General features: G+C 37.5%; 1 protein-coding gene across 1 annotated transcript; it reads right to left on the bottom strand.

The window, feature by feature from the left end:
* Positions 1 to 1,099: 1,099 nt before the first annotated feature.
* Positions 1,100 to 4,334, bottom strand: LOC130736458 (uncharacterized). Its single transcript, XM_057588290.1, has 3 exons — positions 4,062 to 4,334; positions 2,513 to 3,390; positions 1,100 to 1,118 (listed from the first exon to the last, which is right to left on the bottom strand). The coding sequence occupies exons 1-3, from the start codon at positions 4,332 to 4,334 to the stop codon at positions 1,100 to 1,102; spliced, it is 1,170 nt and encodes a 389-aa protein (XP_057444273.1).
* Positions 4,335 to 16,020: the final 11,686 nt, after the last annotated feature.

The following is a 16,020-nucleotide window of genomic DNA, read 5'->3' as shown; positions in this document are numbered from 1 at the left end:
AATGGGCTCAACAAGTTTGAGCTGGTAGTTATGCACACCATGAAGCTCGACAAAGTTAATGGAGTTTGGGTCACCCCTGAGAATCATCCAGCTGATAGGGAGTATCATGACATGGATGATGAGGAGACACAACATCATCCACTTCCCGTTGAGGCGCATTGTATGGATGCTGAGGGGACGATACAGCATCCACTTGCACCTGCTGCTCCCAATGAGGCGCATGGCATGGATGCTGAGGAGGAGACACAGCATCATCCACCTGCACCTCCTGCTCCTGATGACCGGTTTGATTTGCTGATTGCTCAGATGCAGGACTTGAAAAAATTCATTGGTGAAGGCTTTGATCATCTTGGTTCCTCTATGGCATCCCTGGATGCACGTATGAAAGTCCTTGAGAATCGCAAACGCTTGGACAATCTTGCTTCCTTCACAGTGTCTCTAGATGCACGTATAAAGTCTCTTGAGGATCATATTCGTGGCACACATTAGAGCAACTCCAACCCCAAAATTCTTATCTGGTTTCTTAACACACTATTCAGCACTATTCCTGTGGGTCTGTACTGCCACATCAGACTTAAGAAACTCCTAAGAAACTGAAGCAGATTTTGCTCCAACCCATGGTTTCTTAAATTACTATTTGAAGGGTCCCACCCGTGTCCCACCATACAACATAAATTAATAATATTTATTTTCACTCAATTTAGATTTAACATTTAATACTAAATTAATACTTCAACTTAAAAATAATTTAATTAAAATTAATACGAATTTAATTTAAATTTAATTTTACTTAATATTTAAAACAATTAAATTTAAATATCGGCATGTTAACTTTAAACAAAAATAAAAAAGTACATTATGTTTTTTATAGGAAAAACAATTTTATTGAATGATAGAAATTAGGCCTGTCCACCGGTCGGGTTCGGTCGGATTCGGGCCCAAAAAGCTCCACCGACCGAACCCGCATGAGACAAAACTGGGCCCATAACCGACCGTGGGTTGTGTCGGTTTCGGGTTGGTCGGGTAACGGGCGGGTCGGGCGGGTTCCACCGGGTTTGCAGAGAACATCAGAACAGAAAGATGAAGAGCATAGAACAAATTAACCAAGAAGATCAGATCTGGAGATACCATTACCAACTTACCATGAAGTCAAGAACAATTTTTTTCCATTGCTTTTCTCATGCGAAAGAGAATGTTCACTTCATCCTTGCGATTTCACATCAGAATCGATTGATGAAGATGAGCAAACTCTTTCGGATCAGAGAAGCATGGAGGATGAAGCGATTTCAGAGGCTTAGGGTTTGAGATGTGCGATTTCAGAGGCTTAGGTTAACAACATATGAGAGTGTTAAACATGTATGGGAACTCAGAAAGGTTAGAAACCGAGAGTGAAGATATGTTGGGCCGTAGCGGTGGCGCTAGAGCCCAGCTGCTACGGCGAAGAGGATGCAAGAAGAGAAGGTGGCTAGGTCTCGGAGGTGCGAGCGATTGTTGTGCGATGGGAAGAAGAAGAGTTGTATGATGAGAAAAGGTAGAGAGAGGAAGTCCACCGGAAAATGAGAGGGTGAGAGAATTGAGCAACAGAGCAAAGGTGATTGCTAGATTAACTTTGAGAAATGGTTCTATTGTTTTGGACTTCATATTGGGATGTGCGTTCTAATAGAAACAAAATAAAATATATCAGAATTATTGAAGCATGGTCGATGGCAGCTGGAAGCTATAGGATAGAAAAGTTACTTCATAGATATAGTAGCTACAATGAACTTGACATAAAGTGGACAGTGGTTAATATTTTTTTATTATGTATTGATGTGTTATAACTGCTTTTGACACACAATGGTTATATATAATTATATTGGGACTACATAGGGAGCTGTATCTGCAGGGAAATGTTATTTTAACATATAAGGTACCATGTCGGTCGGGTACCGACGGAAAATTTCTCAAAACCGCCACCGACTGAGTTAGACCGTTTAAAACTGGTTTATTTCATAGGAATGACTCGATATCCGATCCGACCCACCCGTTGACACACAGAAATTCGGGTTTTTCGGTTTTCGGGCGGGTGACGGGTTGGTGGACACCCCTAATAGAAATAAAGACGAAAGAAAATACATGACAATGAAAAATAAGCAACAATACATTTGAAATGAAATACATAATAACACTTGAAGGTTAATTTTCATTATTCTCGTTTTCGGGAAGCTGCCAAATATGCTCCACCAAGTCTGCTTGAAGTTGGTGATGAATTGACCTATCAATTTGATGTGCTCTTCTTTCCAAGATATTTCTAAAAGCGGGAATAGGACCACTTGCTACTTCAACATCCAATATGTCATTATTGACCTGATCATAAACAAAATTACCTCGGTACGTGTTGCGCTCATCTTCAACAATCATGTTGTGCAATATGATGCAAGCATACATTATTGACTTCATCTCATTCGGATGCCAAAAGCGTGATGGACCACAAACTATTGCAAACCGAGATTGGAGAACGCTGAATGCACGTTCAACGTCCTTTCTTGCTCCTTCTTGTCTTTTCGCAAATTTTTGCCTTTTTTCTCCTTGCGGCATTGGGATGGTCTTCACAAATGTAGCCCACGGGGGATAGATACCGTCTGCTAGATAGTATCCCATGTTATACATTGTTCCATTCACGCTAAAGTTCACCATGGGAGCATTTCCACTCAAAACCTCATTAAAAACCGGAGATTGATTTAGCACATTAGTGTCATTGTTAGAACCTGCAATGCCAAAAAATGCATGGCAAATCCACAAGTCTTGTGATGCCACTGCTTCAAGCATGATTGTGGGCTTTCCATGATCACCTCGGGTGAATTGACCTTTCCACGCAACTGGACAATTCTTCCATTCCCAATGCATACAATCAATAGAACCCAACATACCTGGAAATCCACGAGACTCGCCCCATTGAAGTAAGTGGGTAATGTCTTCCTGGTTCGGGCGCCTCAAGTATGTTTCACCAAATACTGCACACACACCTTCCACAAAATTCTTTAAGCACTCAATTGCAGTACTTTCACCAATTCGAACGTACTCGTCAACACTGTCAGCAGGTGATCCGTACGCCAACATACGAATAGCGGCGGTGCACTTTTGTAATGGTGACAGGCCTTGTCTTCCAACTGCATCGACAGACATTAAAAAGTACGGGTCATGAGACCCAAGGGCCCCTACAATTCTGAGGAACACATGCTTTCGCATTCGAAACCTTCGTCGGAAAAGCTCTTCCGTGTACACAGGATTTTCGGAGAAGTAGTCATTCCACAACCGCTCGTTCCCAGCTTCACGATCTCTCTCTATCACCTTTCTTGTTCTCTTGGGCCTAACGGTGTTGGCACGTCGTTGATAAAACTCCATCTCCTCCTACATCATATCTTCTATAGTCGTGTCATTCATAATATCGTCAATAATTACGTCGTAAATGTCCAAGTCGGCCATATTGTTTGGATCCATTCTATGACACAATGAGAAACTATCAGTGTAATTGGATAGGAGGAAGACAATATGAGAGGACAAAACAACTCTTGAATGTTGAGATGAATGAAATATGACATGTATAAATAAGAGAAACAACAACGGCTATATTCTCCAACGGCTATATTCTCCAACGGCTATATTCCCCAACGACTATATTCTCCAACGACTATATTCCCCAACGACTATATAGAACACATAAGTAGAAACGCAGTACACATTAAGAAAAATTCGAATACTGAAATTACAACATTAATGCAGAATACATAAGTAGAAATGTTAAAATTACAACACTGATGCAATACACATAAGTAGAAATGCTAAAATTACAACACTAATGCAGAATCAATAAGTAGAAATGCTAAAATCACAACATTGGCACACATTAAGAAAGACAACAACAAGAATTAAGATATTCCTAGTTCTTTCATGGCGAATTCAACTAGGCGCTGATGCGTTGCTAACTGCACCTCGTTCATTTCAGATGTGTCCTCCATAAGGATATCTTTGTATTCCTTCAATAACCGCGCCTTATGAAGTTTGTTTTTTTCCTTTCTCACCTCCAGTTCTTCGGTCTTCAGCTTCTCAAAACTCGCAAGGAATCCCAGTTTAGCTTTCCCGATGGCTATCATCTCGGAGTTAGGAACATAATCGAGATCACTTGAAGTTGTGTCTCCTACTTTGGCTTTCCTTTTCTGGTTCTTTTTTCCCAACGGGCGGGTTGCTGGTTGTGTGGCCTCATATTCGTCGCCCTCGATTGATGCACTCCGGTCAGACGATGTTGCATACACCCCATCTCCTGACTTCTTCTGCCTCGTTGAACTGGTTGTCATAAATGTTCCCTTCCACTTTGGTTCATCCTTCACCAACCGCCATTCATTCTCATGTTTGAAATCTTTACCCGTATCTACATGATATAATTGATGCGCCGTAGCCATGATGTCCTTATCTGAGTGTCCACTTTTCCAATGATTGACGGCTTTAGTGTGGCAACCGACAAATTTTTGAAGATCAGCATTCAATTTATTAAAATGAGATTTCAGGGATAACCATGTCCTCGATGGAGAGGCATCGTCGCGGTACTCCTCATATTGAGCTCGGATATTATTCCAAAACAAATCTGACTTTTGCTCATTTCCCACGACCCGATCGGTAGAAACGTTGAGCCATGATTGAAGAAGAAGTATATTATCTTTACAACTCCATTTGGTGCGTTTCTTTCCGGATTCTTCAAGATCAATATCATCTAGACCCCGTTGAGTAGAAAATTCAGGCTCATCGGGCATAGCCTCACATTGTGTACTTGAGACTTTTGAACTACTGCTGCTACCAGTAGGAGGTGCTTGGTATTGTGGTGGATACATGCAATATTGTGGATTGTTTGGATAAGGCATTTGTGGTGGATATGGTCCCATTTGACCCTGAGGTTGGTTTTGATGGTAGAACGATTGTGGAAACATTTGATACGAAGGATTTTGAACATTACCACCGGTGTGAGGAGGTTGGTTTTGAGGGTGACACATCTGCGGATGTTGGCTTTGTGGTTGATACATTTGCGGATGTGGGTTTTGTTGTTGGAACATCGGCATAGGTTGGCTTTGCGGGCGAATCATTTGCGAATGTTGGTTTTGTTGTTGGAACACCATCATAGGTTGGCTTTGCGGGTGAATCATCTGCGGAGGTTAGTTTTGTGGCGGAAACATAGGCGAAGGTTGCAAATTTCTCTGTTGAATTTACATTGTTCAATTTCATCCTTTCTGTTATGTTTGCCTCTGAAAGCTGTTGGGGAAGTGAGAGAAAATAGATTATTTTAATTAAGAAACTGAAAAAGCATAATTGCTTGCAGAAGCAACCATGCACTGTAGTTAAGAAACTGAAACTGCCAGCTGAGCAAGCTCCAATGGGTTAAAAAACTAAGAAACGTTTCTTAGCAACTCCAACGCTGAGTTAGTTTTAGGATTTCCTTGAGAGCCTAGTTAGTTTTGTAGTTAGAAGCCCCATAATCATTTCTATGGAGAAGTCACAAAATGTAGTTTTTAGGTTGTCATCATGGTGGTTTGAATTGTGTGCTTACCGACATTCAACACACGTGATGAACCTCTTCTGTTTTATAATTTAGTTTGAACCTTGTGTGGTTAGTTGGTTCTTGCAACTTAGTACTTGGTTGTATCTATTTTGAAGCTTATTCGCCAAATTTGGTGGTTGATGGTTGATACAATACAGTACTTGAACTGTATTTATGAATGAAAATGCAAATGTTAATTCCTTTATTTTGCTGCTTAATGTTCTTGTATGCATGTAAAGTTTTGGATGCCTATAGCATGTTAATGTTACTATGCATTTTCGTCATGCAAAAAGTGGAGAAAGTTAAAAGAAAAAGGAAATTGTAAATGCACTTGGTATGAATCTTGAGAAAGATCGACTGGAATGAGATACTGCTGCACATAATCATGCCATATACTAAGGGGTAGAAATGTTAGTTTTTCTTTCTCTATTGCATTGTTAACAAATTCATTGTTTCTTTTTCTCATATTGTTTGTAATCAGAATGTGAATGAAAATGCCCATTGAAGGATGAAGATCTGATGATGTAAAACAAAGTAATTGGCAAGATCAAGTTTCAAGGCTTCAAGGAAATTCATATATCATGTAATGACCGAAAAATTTATGGAACAAAATAGCTCATTTAAGAAAAATTAATAAAATGATGTGTTAAAGTTTGTCAGTTACATGCAGCCCTATATATCTGTTATTTGTTGCTTAGAATTGCAATACTATATGCAGATAAGTTAAATTATAATTATCAGTATCGTGACATTGTGGAAATTTTACTCATATCATCTGTGTGAGAAATATAATTTCATTTGTATATGTTGGTTAAAACTAACAGATGCTGGGTGAACATCATCGCTGTCCCCTTGTTGACCATCTCAGAAAGCTTTAGTGACAGGAATGTTGCTGGAAATGGACATGTCAGAGGTATTCCATCTGATTGAATCTCGTGAGGACTCGAAAACAGCTGTCTGAGGCAGTTGAAGCTCATTGTATATATATCATATGAGGCAATTTTTACGGCTCAATGAGCTTTCATTGTTTCTGGAGCCCTATTCAGCTCCAGTTTTTATCATTTTTTTTTCTTGCAGGATTGCATTCAGTTATCTTTTATGAGTCTAATTTTTGTTTAGACTTGTATAGTTATATTAGTTGAATTGGGATTTTGAAGGACATCCCTTCCATGGTGTTAAATTGATTTTTCTCTACTTGTGCATCTAATTTGTGTTGGGGAATTCAACCCAAGTGGATGAGTTCTCAACCTTTTGGGGGAAATGCATACAGCCCTAGTTTATACCTGGTGTTCATATTGTTTAGCGAATTAGCGATTGCTAAATTCTTATTTGGTTCTAAATTTATTATTGTTATGATTATTTATAATTGTTATTTCTTTGAACACTACTGATGACATGACATTCTCTCTTGGTATGTATTTTTTATGATTGATGAAAATATAGGCCTTGCAACATATGCTATTCCAGGCAGACCAAGAACAGTGTTGATATTGGTTTCAGTCTTGAAGATATATAATAGACATGATTACGGCCTTGTTAGCAGAACAAGCTTGGAGAATATTGTTCAATCCTAATCCTTTTTGGATGCAAAACCTGAAGGGATTATACTTCAATGCACCATGGATTTCTAGGCCTTTCGTTATGTTTCCTGCAGGTTTTCCTCATCCAGATGTTGACCAAGTTGATCACATCCTCCCTCGCTCCTCATTTCCAATCCAATTGAGAATGGAGACGATGCCTGACCAGCTTCAACTGGTTCTACACCCCCACTCAACCAGAAGAACAAGGAGAGTACTTGGTGGAGCTGTCAGAATATGGGGAAGATGAATATTCAGAAGCGCTGCATTATGATAAAGAGCTACCAAGTGTTGATCCTGCGCCTTAGCTCGTTCAGACCTTTGAAGAGTACAAGGCACATGTTGAACAAGAGCTCTCTGTCATCAAGGAGGCACTGAATCTCATCATGCGAAGACTAAGCTGAAGTCTTTCTATCCCAAAATCTCTAACTCTCTCTTGAACTATTTAAGTTTTATGCTTTACTCAGCTTGCCCTTATTTATACTTGCTGATCTTTATCTAACAATTTGCGGTTATGCCAAGCTTTGGCCCCAACATTATGATGCTTCATCGTTTGATCATTCGATTGCTTGCATTGTCATGCTTCATGCTTTGTCGTTTACTGCATCTTACCTTTCACTCTAAGTTTGTGCGTAATTTTTTTTTGACAATGACAAAGGGGAAGAATAAGAGAAAAGTAATGTAACATGAAAAATGTTTTGTAATGTAACATGAAAAACGTTTTGAAAGTTTTTTTTTTTTTTTGTAAAATGGAAAGTTTAAGGCATATGTGAAGGGGAGAGTAAAACGCGTGAAATCTATAGTGACACCCACTATAAGGGGTGCACCTGTGTCCACCATGTGAAGTTATTTCAAAAAAGGGGATACCCGTGTATACAATTTGATAACCATTGGATAAATTAATATTTATTTTGTGTGGTTGAGATCTGTTGATGATTACCGGCTGACAAGGTGATGTAAATTTTGTATACCAAAAAAAGTGTTGTCCAGGTAAATAATGGTGGTAAACCATAAAGCATGTTAGTAATATTACTCTACCTCCTACTTACGGCCACCCCTAGTTACTCGGCGCCACCCAAATGAATCATGAATTAGACCTAAATCCCTAAATCCACTCTCATTCCCGGAATCAATACCCATTTCCCCATTCGAAGCCCAACATGTCGTCAATCTAGGGTTGCTGCCATTATCTCTGTTATAGACATCGCTGTGGAGATATTTGTTCGTCTCCAGAAGGTGCACACATGTCGTAGCCTAGACCGGCCCCACCCAAGCGTAAGTTTTTGCTACCTATCGCCCCACATGCCGTAGATGACTAGATTTGAAGTATAGAAAAAAGTTGTGTTTTGAGGTTCGATTTTGGGGTATTTTTGAAATTAGGGTTTTATTGTGTGTGGATTTGAAAGGAATAGGTCATTTGAGTTTCCAATTTGGAGTTTTTATGAAATTAGGGTTTGGTGTGCATGGATTTGAAACAAATTGGTGATTTGAGGTTCGTTTGTGTTGGGTTTTTATGAAATTAGGGTTTTGCGTGCATGGATTTGAAACGAATTGTTGGATTGTGGGGAATTGATGCATCAACTTAGTGCTTTTTCTGAAATTGGTGTTTTCCCGTTTCCAGACATTGGGTTTTCCCTTCCTGGAATTATGCCAGATTGAGTAGCTATGTGAAATTGTTGTGTATTGCATGAATTCATTTTGTTTAGAGGTTTGAAGGCTTTGCTGGTGAGCATGAAACACTTTCAATAGATTGTGCGAATTTTATGGAATTATATTTGGTTACCCTGTAAATTTAAATTTACATGATTGAAAGTCTAAAAACATGTGCTTAGTTGAATGATTATTGGTTTGAATGACTACTAACTCCTGGTGTTTGTGTTAAAACTAGGGATTTGGGAGCTTGACAAAGCCGGAATATGTCGACCACATGTAATTGGGCTATCTTTGTAGTCCATCTGTAAATAACTTTGGTTGTTGTGTATGTGCTTCATTTAGGCCCGTTATAAGTTTATATTTTTTACCTCCCTTTTGGGCCTTAAAAGAATTTCGATCTTGATCATAACTTAAAAGTTGTTATTCACCATTATTTAATAAGTTCAAAACCTAGTCGAATAAAAAAAAAAGAATTTGATAAATTTAAAATTTTTATTTACATTTTAGAAATAAATATTAATAATAAAAATAATGAAAATATATATAATTATTGTATGATTTTATATTGTGTAATCAATTATACTTATAACGAAGTTGAAGGCATTAATAATGGTTTTGTGACATCATAAATGGTTTCGTCAGTTATTAATAGGTAATTTTACCAGAATGAATGCTTTTGTCAGTTTTGTCTCCTAATGCATTCATTTCCAAAACCCATTTCCAAAACCCAATGTCTGAAGCTTGCTCCCAAAAACCCACAACACCCCCCTTCCTCATTTATCTATAAAAACTCCGTACCCTTTCCTCACCAGCCGTGAAGCCAAAATTCTTCATTAACTGAAATGGCCAGCTCCAGCCAAATTCCTCCCCAAGATGATGCTGAAATAGTATACATCTCCTCTGATAGCGACTATGATGATTCTGATGATTCCGATGACTACCCTTTTGGGTGGATTCGAAGGACTGACCCACGGTTTCGTGAGAAGGAGCCTCGGGTTGGGAAAATTCCATTCGGTCCTGGGTTCAATAAGGCCATTACTGCTGCTCAATGCTCAATCTAAACCTGGTCAATGTATGGTGAGTATATTTTATTACATGCCCAATTTCTTCCATGTATTTAATATGCAATCTTTCATATGCTATTTGCTCCATCTCAGGGAATTCCCAATTGGTTTGTGGAGAAATGGCTTGATAGGAAATATGACAAAATCGTTATGGTATATGAGTATGTGAAGATCTATGAATTCTCTCTCGCGTGGCATGTTTACAATACTAACCAGTGCTCCTTTGCGCTTGGTTGGTATGATTTGAATAAAGAGAATGCCATATGCGCATGAGACCATGTATGTGTCTTGACAACATGTTTTGAAGATGTGTTCACCATCTCCATGTCACGCGCAAGGGATCGTCGTGTGTGAAGGAATAGGTTTCATGCCCCATGTGTTGAATATGTAATTTTCTAGTATGTTGTTTAATGTCAATTCCCATGTGGAACCCTTTTGTAGTGTTCCACCCCTTGTCAACCCCTTTGTTTCCAACTAAGTTAATTTCCAATTGAATAAAGTTTAGTGTTGCTGGGCATGAATTTGCATATAAAAAATGGTGGAATTGTTTTTAGACATTAGTTTTTGAACTTACATTTATGAAGTAGTAATTGAGTGTAATAATTGAGTTAGATTAATATTAATACATCCTAAAGATATGGTAGGCAGAGTGTAATAATCGAGTTAGATAATATTATGACGATGCCAAGGACTTACGTTCACCAAGGTATTTTGAAATTTAAATAATTATAAGACTACAGCACCGTACAACATAGGGTACATAAACAAAATAAAAACGGAGAAAAACAAAATGCATGACTGTTTAGCTTGGTCTTCATTTTCAGGGCAAATATGTTTCCCTGCGCACGGAACCTTTGTCATCTGAATCAACCCATGAGTAGATGACCGTAGTAACGTAACCATGCAACCACTGCTTCCTCCCTAGTCAAGTAAGAACAGTAGGAGGAACCCATATATCCGTGCACCTGCAAACGACACTCAACCCATGTTGAATACACACCCGGATTGTGCCCTTTGAACACAACATATGTCTTGTTGCCATGTGGTCTTCGAATTATGCCATTGTTGTCGTTGGATGCAGACATGATAAAATGAAATCTGGTAGTATTCGTGTAAATGTATGGTCCGTAACCTATGAAACCAAAGGTGGAAGTGAAGGATGGTATCAAACGTAGGGCATTATATATACTAAATGGTAATATATGGTCCATGACATACCATTTGAATTTATGATACTCAGCGTCATTTTGTTTTAATATTTAATTGCTACCTAATTGTTAATCTATATGCCAGAAACACATGTTAACACCATATTTTGTATACACCTCAATTTCACCCGATTCCACTCATTTAGACTTTAATTTCACTCATTTAATTTGAATTCTCTTTTTTTTATGAGGTATCACATCTTAAGCTTTTCCCCTCTAACGTGGTGCACCCTCTAACGTTATGTTTTATTTCAATGCAGGGCCGTTTAAACCAATATTGAGGCCTAAGCGAATAAAATTATATTTTTTATATAAATAATTGAAATAAAATTTATTTTTCAGGTTTTTTTAGATGCAAAATCATATATTAAATTATCATGATGAAGTTCTTTAAAAAAAAATAGATAATAAAACCAACCCATTAAATCTTTGTTGAGACATTTTTTTCTTATGCATGATTTTATTAATTTTAATTGTGAAAAATTACGTTCCGCATAAGCAACATTTACAGGATTTGTTAACATTATTCTATAAGTAATATATGCATTTGACACTACTACAGAAAAAGCCTATCGCCACGGTTAAACCCGCCCATTCGCCACGGTATAACCGTGGCGATAGAGGTCGTGACAATTGCTCAATTGCCACGGTTCAAGGGTGAACCGTGGCAATTGATTTGCCTGTTACCACGGGTTGTAAAAGGTAACCGTGGCAATAGAGGCCACATATTGCCACGGTTACGTACGTAACCGTGGCAATAGAGTCCACATATTGCCACGGTTGAGTACGTAACCGTGGCAATATGTGGGCATCTATTGCCACGGTTTTGTACACCTGGTCTGTGCAATTGCCACAGCCAGATTTATGATTTTTTATTTATTTTACCTGGTCTGTGCATAAATTGCAGTACATTCAAGAAAAAAATACAAGAAAAATAAATTGCATTAAATCTCATGTTGAGAACAACATTCACATATTCTAGCCAAGAGAATTACTCAAATATTCCAGCCTTGAATAACAAAACAATACTAAAACCCCTGTCACTGCACTAATTTGTCCAAAACAATCATTCATTACTTGTAAAATTTGCATCAAATTTTCCAGCAGAAAACAAAAAGAGTACCCTCCCCCACCAAACATAAAACCCAAAACCCTACCCTTCCTCTAGTTTAGCATTTAACTATTGAATTGAGGGTATGGGCTCTGAATCTTGACACTACAGATGCATCTACAAGATCCCAAAAATAGATGAAACCATCCTCAGAGCCACCAGCTACATGAGCATCCGTGTTGCTGAGGCAGCAATCCAATTTGTATGACTGGGAATGATTCAATAGAAATGATCAAATTTAATAAAATGGTTAAGTTGGTGTAAGATGAAGATTAACATAGTAAAGTTACTTAAGACAAATGAAGGACATGCTTTAAAATGAATATGTGCAGGTATCAACAAAGAGTAGTCCATAAATGCAGATATACAAATGACAGTATATCAACTTGTTTCCCACAATTATTTGGGAGCATGCACCAGCTACCTTCTGATATCATTAGATAATGCTATATGTGGAAAGTAAAAAAAAAAAAGAGATAAATCAAAACCAGATTTAGGCAACTGCTGACTAACCTTAGTAGTGTGGCCTTTATATTCTTGTAATAGTTCACCTGTGGATCTGTTACAAGAAAGGAAAATGAAATTAGCAGGCATATAGACCCATAGTAAACTTTCCCGAAATGTTATGAACATACATGTCTAAAAGACGCACAGTAGAGTCTAAGCAGCCAGCTAGGATGCAATTACCATCATTTGACATTGATATACAGTTGACAAGTTGCCCAAAGTTATCGGATATTTCTCTAGTAAATAGAAAATGAAAATTTCATAATGAAGATAAATTTTATGGCAACAATAAAAGTGACTTCAATATAATTTCATATTCAGGACTACTGGAGTAACTAGAAGCTAACATGCTATAATCAACCAAAACAAAGATAGATACAATACCCATTCTCCACGAAGGAAATGATTGCTTGCAAAGTTGCTGAAAAACCAACAAGCTTGTGTTCATCTCCGTATCTGGAATGAACAAAAAGTGAGAAACAAGAAATAGATGAATGGGGCATGATGTTTTCGGCAGCGATCCTAAAAAGATATATGAACAGAAATTGATGGAAGCTTGTGTGAGTAGTTGATAAACACTAACCTATAATAAATTGGTTTGCCAAAATGGAAATTAGAAAAATAAATTGGGAAATTAGAAAGAAGATCATTCAATGAAAAGAATAAATTAAATAGAAATAAGTATTAGATTTAGGGCAGACAATCATATTGACCATTACAACTTTAAATGATTTAAAAGCTAAATGAAAAGAAAAAAATCCCTATATTATTATTAGTGATTGTACATTATGTGTTAACCAAGCCATGCTCTTAACTAAAGGGAGTTAATGCATTTAAAAAAGCTATCAATGGCACTTAGCAACTAAGAAATTGACTCAGAACAAAGAAATGCTTCATCCTTTTCCTCCATGAAATGAAAGCATTATCCTGCACTTTATTCATTAATCAAACAGAACATGATATTACAGGTATCTTCAGAGTAATGCCTCACAGGACATGAAGTTGAAAATAAATGCCTCTATGAGTAACATGAAGTTGAAAATAAATGCCTCTATGAGTAAAGCTAAAGTACTTAAACAGAATTGCCAAGTGGCTCAAGTAATCATGCCTCACTGTATCATGTCTTCTTTTTCTAACTCTTTCCCTTGTAGGGCTTTACCCACAATAATAATCTTGTATATCATTCAATCATTAAACCAAAACATTAGAACAACTCACATTTAGCATTCTAAATAAATAATAAGATTTGATTAGGAAAGAAAGGGAAGCACCTTCATGAGAGAATGAGTGACATAAGTAAGAAATGACTAGATTTAGAATAACTAGCAACAACACAAACACTGGTCAAAGATTAAAGACACTCACTGAAGCAAATTTATGCCATGGAAGAATAGCACCAACTGGCCCAACTGTAGAAGTTACCTTTGAAAATGGCTTAAACTTAACTCCCAACTGGCCCTTGGAGAACTGTAATTGATAAACACATGTAAGACATAAGAGATCAGAAAGGAATGAAATTTTCTAAACATACTTCACTATAGGAATCAGGATTAAAGTGTACAAGACAAGTGATAGTGCTCCAAGTATGTCTTCATTTCCATCAATAGGGGTCTTTCTAAACATAAAACTGAATGTATATAATGGAATTGTTCCAACATCACCAAAGACAACACCAAGAGTCTGAAAAGCCAATAGAATTTTCGTTCCCAAACTGATATCCTGCAATAAAATATTATAAAATACAACAAACATAAAACATTAATACATAGATCACTGACTTTCCACTACAGCTTACAAGGTACAGCTATAGAAACTGATGATTAGCAGTGCAAAGTTTACATGATGGCTTGTATTGTTAAAATCATTAGCTAGGTTGTAATATGTAAGAGAATTTGGGTATATTGCGATAGTGGTTCAGAGCATAGGGCAGCTACTTCTTGAATGTTGACTGATCATAGTAATATTTTTTCTCTTTTTCGCTAAGGTGTAGGTTGAACCATGTTAAATTCTATATCTATTTAGCTTCCCCTTATTTTCCATTTGTGAAACAGATTATAACATTCAATAAACAATCATAATTCATAAGGTCTCACGCGCAAACACACAGAAAAATTAACAATCATAATTCATCAACTTATGTTTTTCCATCTGAAATTTCAACTTAAGATCACAAAATTCATAAAATTGAAACACACAGAAATCAGAAACAACCTGGTCACTAACTCTTCTTGATTCCAATCACAAAAAAATGCATATTACTAGTAAGTAACTAAGTATATCACAAATCACAAGCCTTACAAAACTCTATATTCCACTGTAATTGATTATCAATTTATCATTATTGAAATGCAAAATTCGTAGAGAGAAAAGAAGGACCTCATAGTCATTTTTTAGAACTCCAGGGACCTCAAGAGCTTCGACATCGAAGGAATCAACACGAGGACTAATGCGAATGAGTTTCTGCTTGGTGTTATCATCCTCCTCCTCCTCGGAATCAAGCAACACAGGAGCACCGTTTCGTGGCCCTCTCAATCTCAAATCAGCGTCGAAGTCTTCTATATCAGACGCATCCTCATCTTCTTCCTCATGGAAAACCCACCGTGATTCCGTGGAGTCCATCGAGTACCCGCGCTCGCCATTGATCTCACCTCTTTCCTCATCCATCAAATCTGGATTGATTCGATTCTACACGGAACTCAGCAAATTGGTGAACGGCGTGACATAATAGAGGTCCTGGGAGAGGAAAGGACTTCGATGGAAGAGAAGAAGGAAGCAGTCAAGTAGATCCGCGAGTGGATGAGAAGCTCCCCTCAAAATACTCCTTTAATCTTTTAGGAACAAGCGGCGCCGGTGGGAGAGAGGGAAAAGGTCGATGGAGTGTGGGTGGGAGAAGATTTGCACAGCTTTAGGGTTTTCTTCTGGAAAAAAATTTCTATTGTCACGGTCCCTAAAAGAAATTAATAAAATATTGTCTCCTATTACCACGGTTCCGCTTATAACCGTGGCAATTGAGCTTTTGCCACAGTTCCGCCTATAACCGTGGCAATTGAGGCGTGGCAAAATGTCATTTCCGCCAACAATAGGTTTAGTTTGTTTTTAGATTTCAGAATGCAAAACAAAGTTTGAGTGAAAGTGAGTTTGCAAAACAAATTTTTAGTAAAAGTGAGTTGATTGTAAAGTGACTTATGTTTGGATGTTTTTATTTTAAAAGTTTGATTGATAAATGAATCATGTTTGGGTAATATTAGATAAAAGCACTTTTAAATTAATTACCAAAATTATATGAGTCAATGGAGTTAATATCACTTAAATTGATTCATTTCATTATTTTGTA

The sequence above is a fragment of the Lotus japonicus genome, chromosome 2 (assembly GCF_012489685.1).
Source record: "Lotus japonicus ecotype B-129 chromosome 2, LjGifu_v1.2".
NCBI lineage: Eukaryota > Viridiplantae > Streptophyta > Magnoliopsida > Fabales > Fabaceae > Lotus > Lotus japonicus.
The sequence above is the reverse complement of the archived record's forward strand: the minus strand, read 5'-3'. Positions and strand labels throughout refer to the sequence as shown.

Coding starts and splice junctions, on each gene's coding strand:
- LOC130736458 (XM_057588290.1), bottom strand. CDS start 4,334: ATGACAACCAGTTCAACGAGGCAGAAGAAGTCAGGAGATGGGGTGTAT. Junction 3,391..4,061: donor TGAAGACCGAAGAACTGGAG/GTGAGAAAGGAA, acceptor GATATGATGTAG/GAGGAGATGGAGTTTTATCA.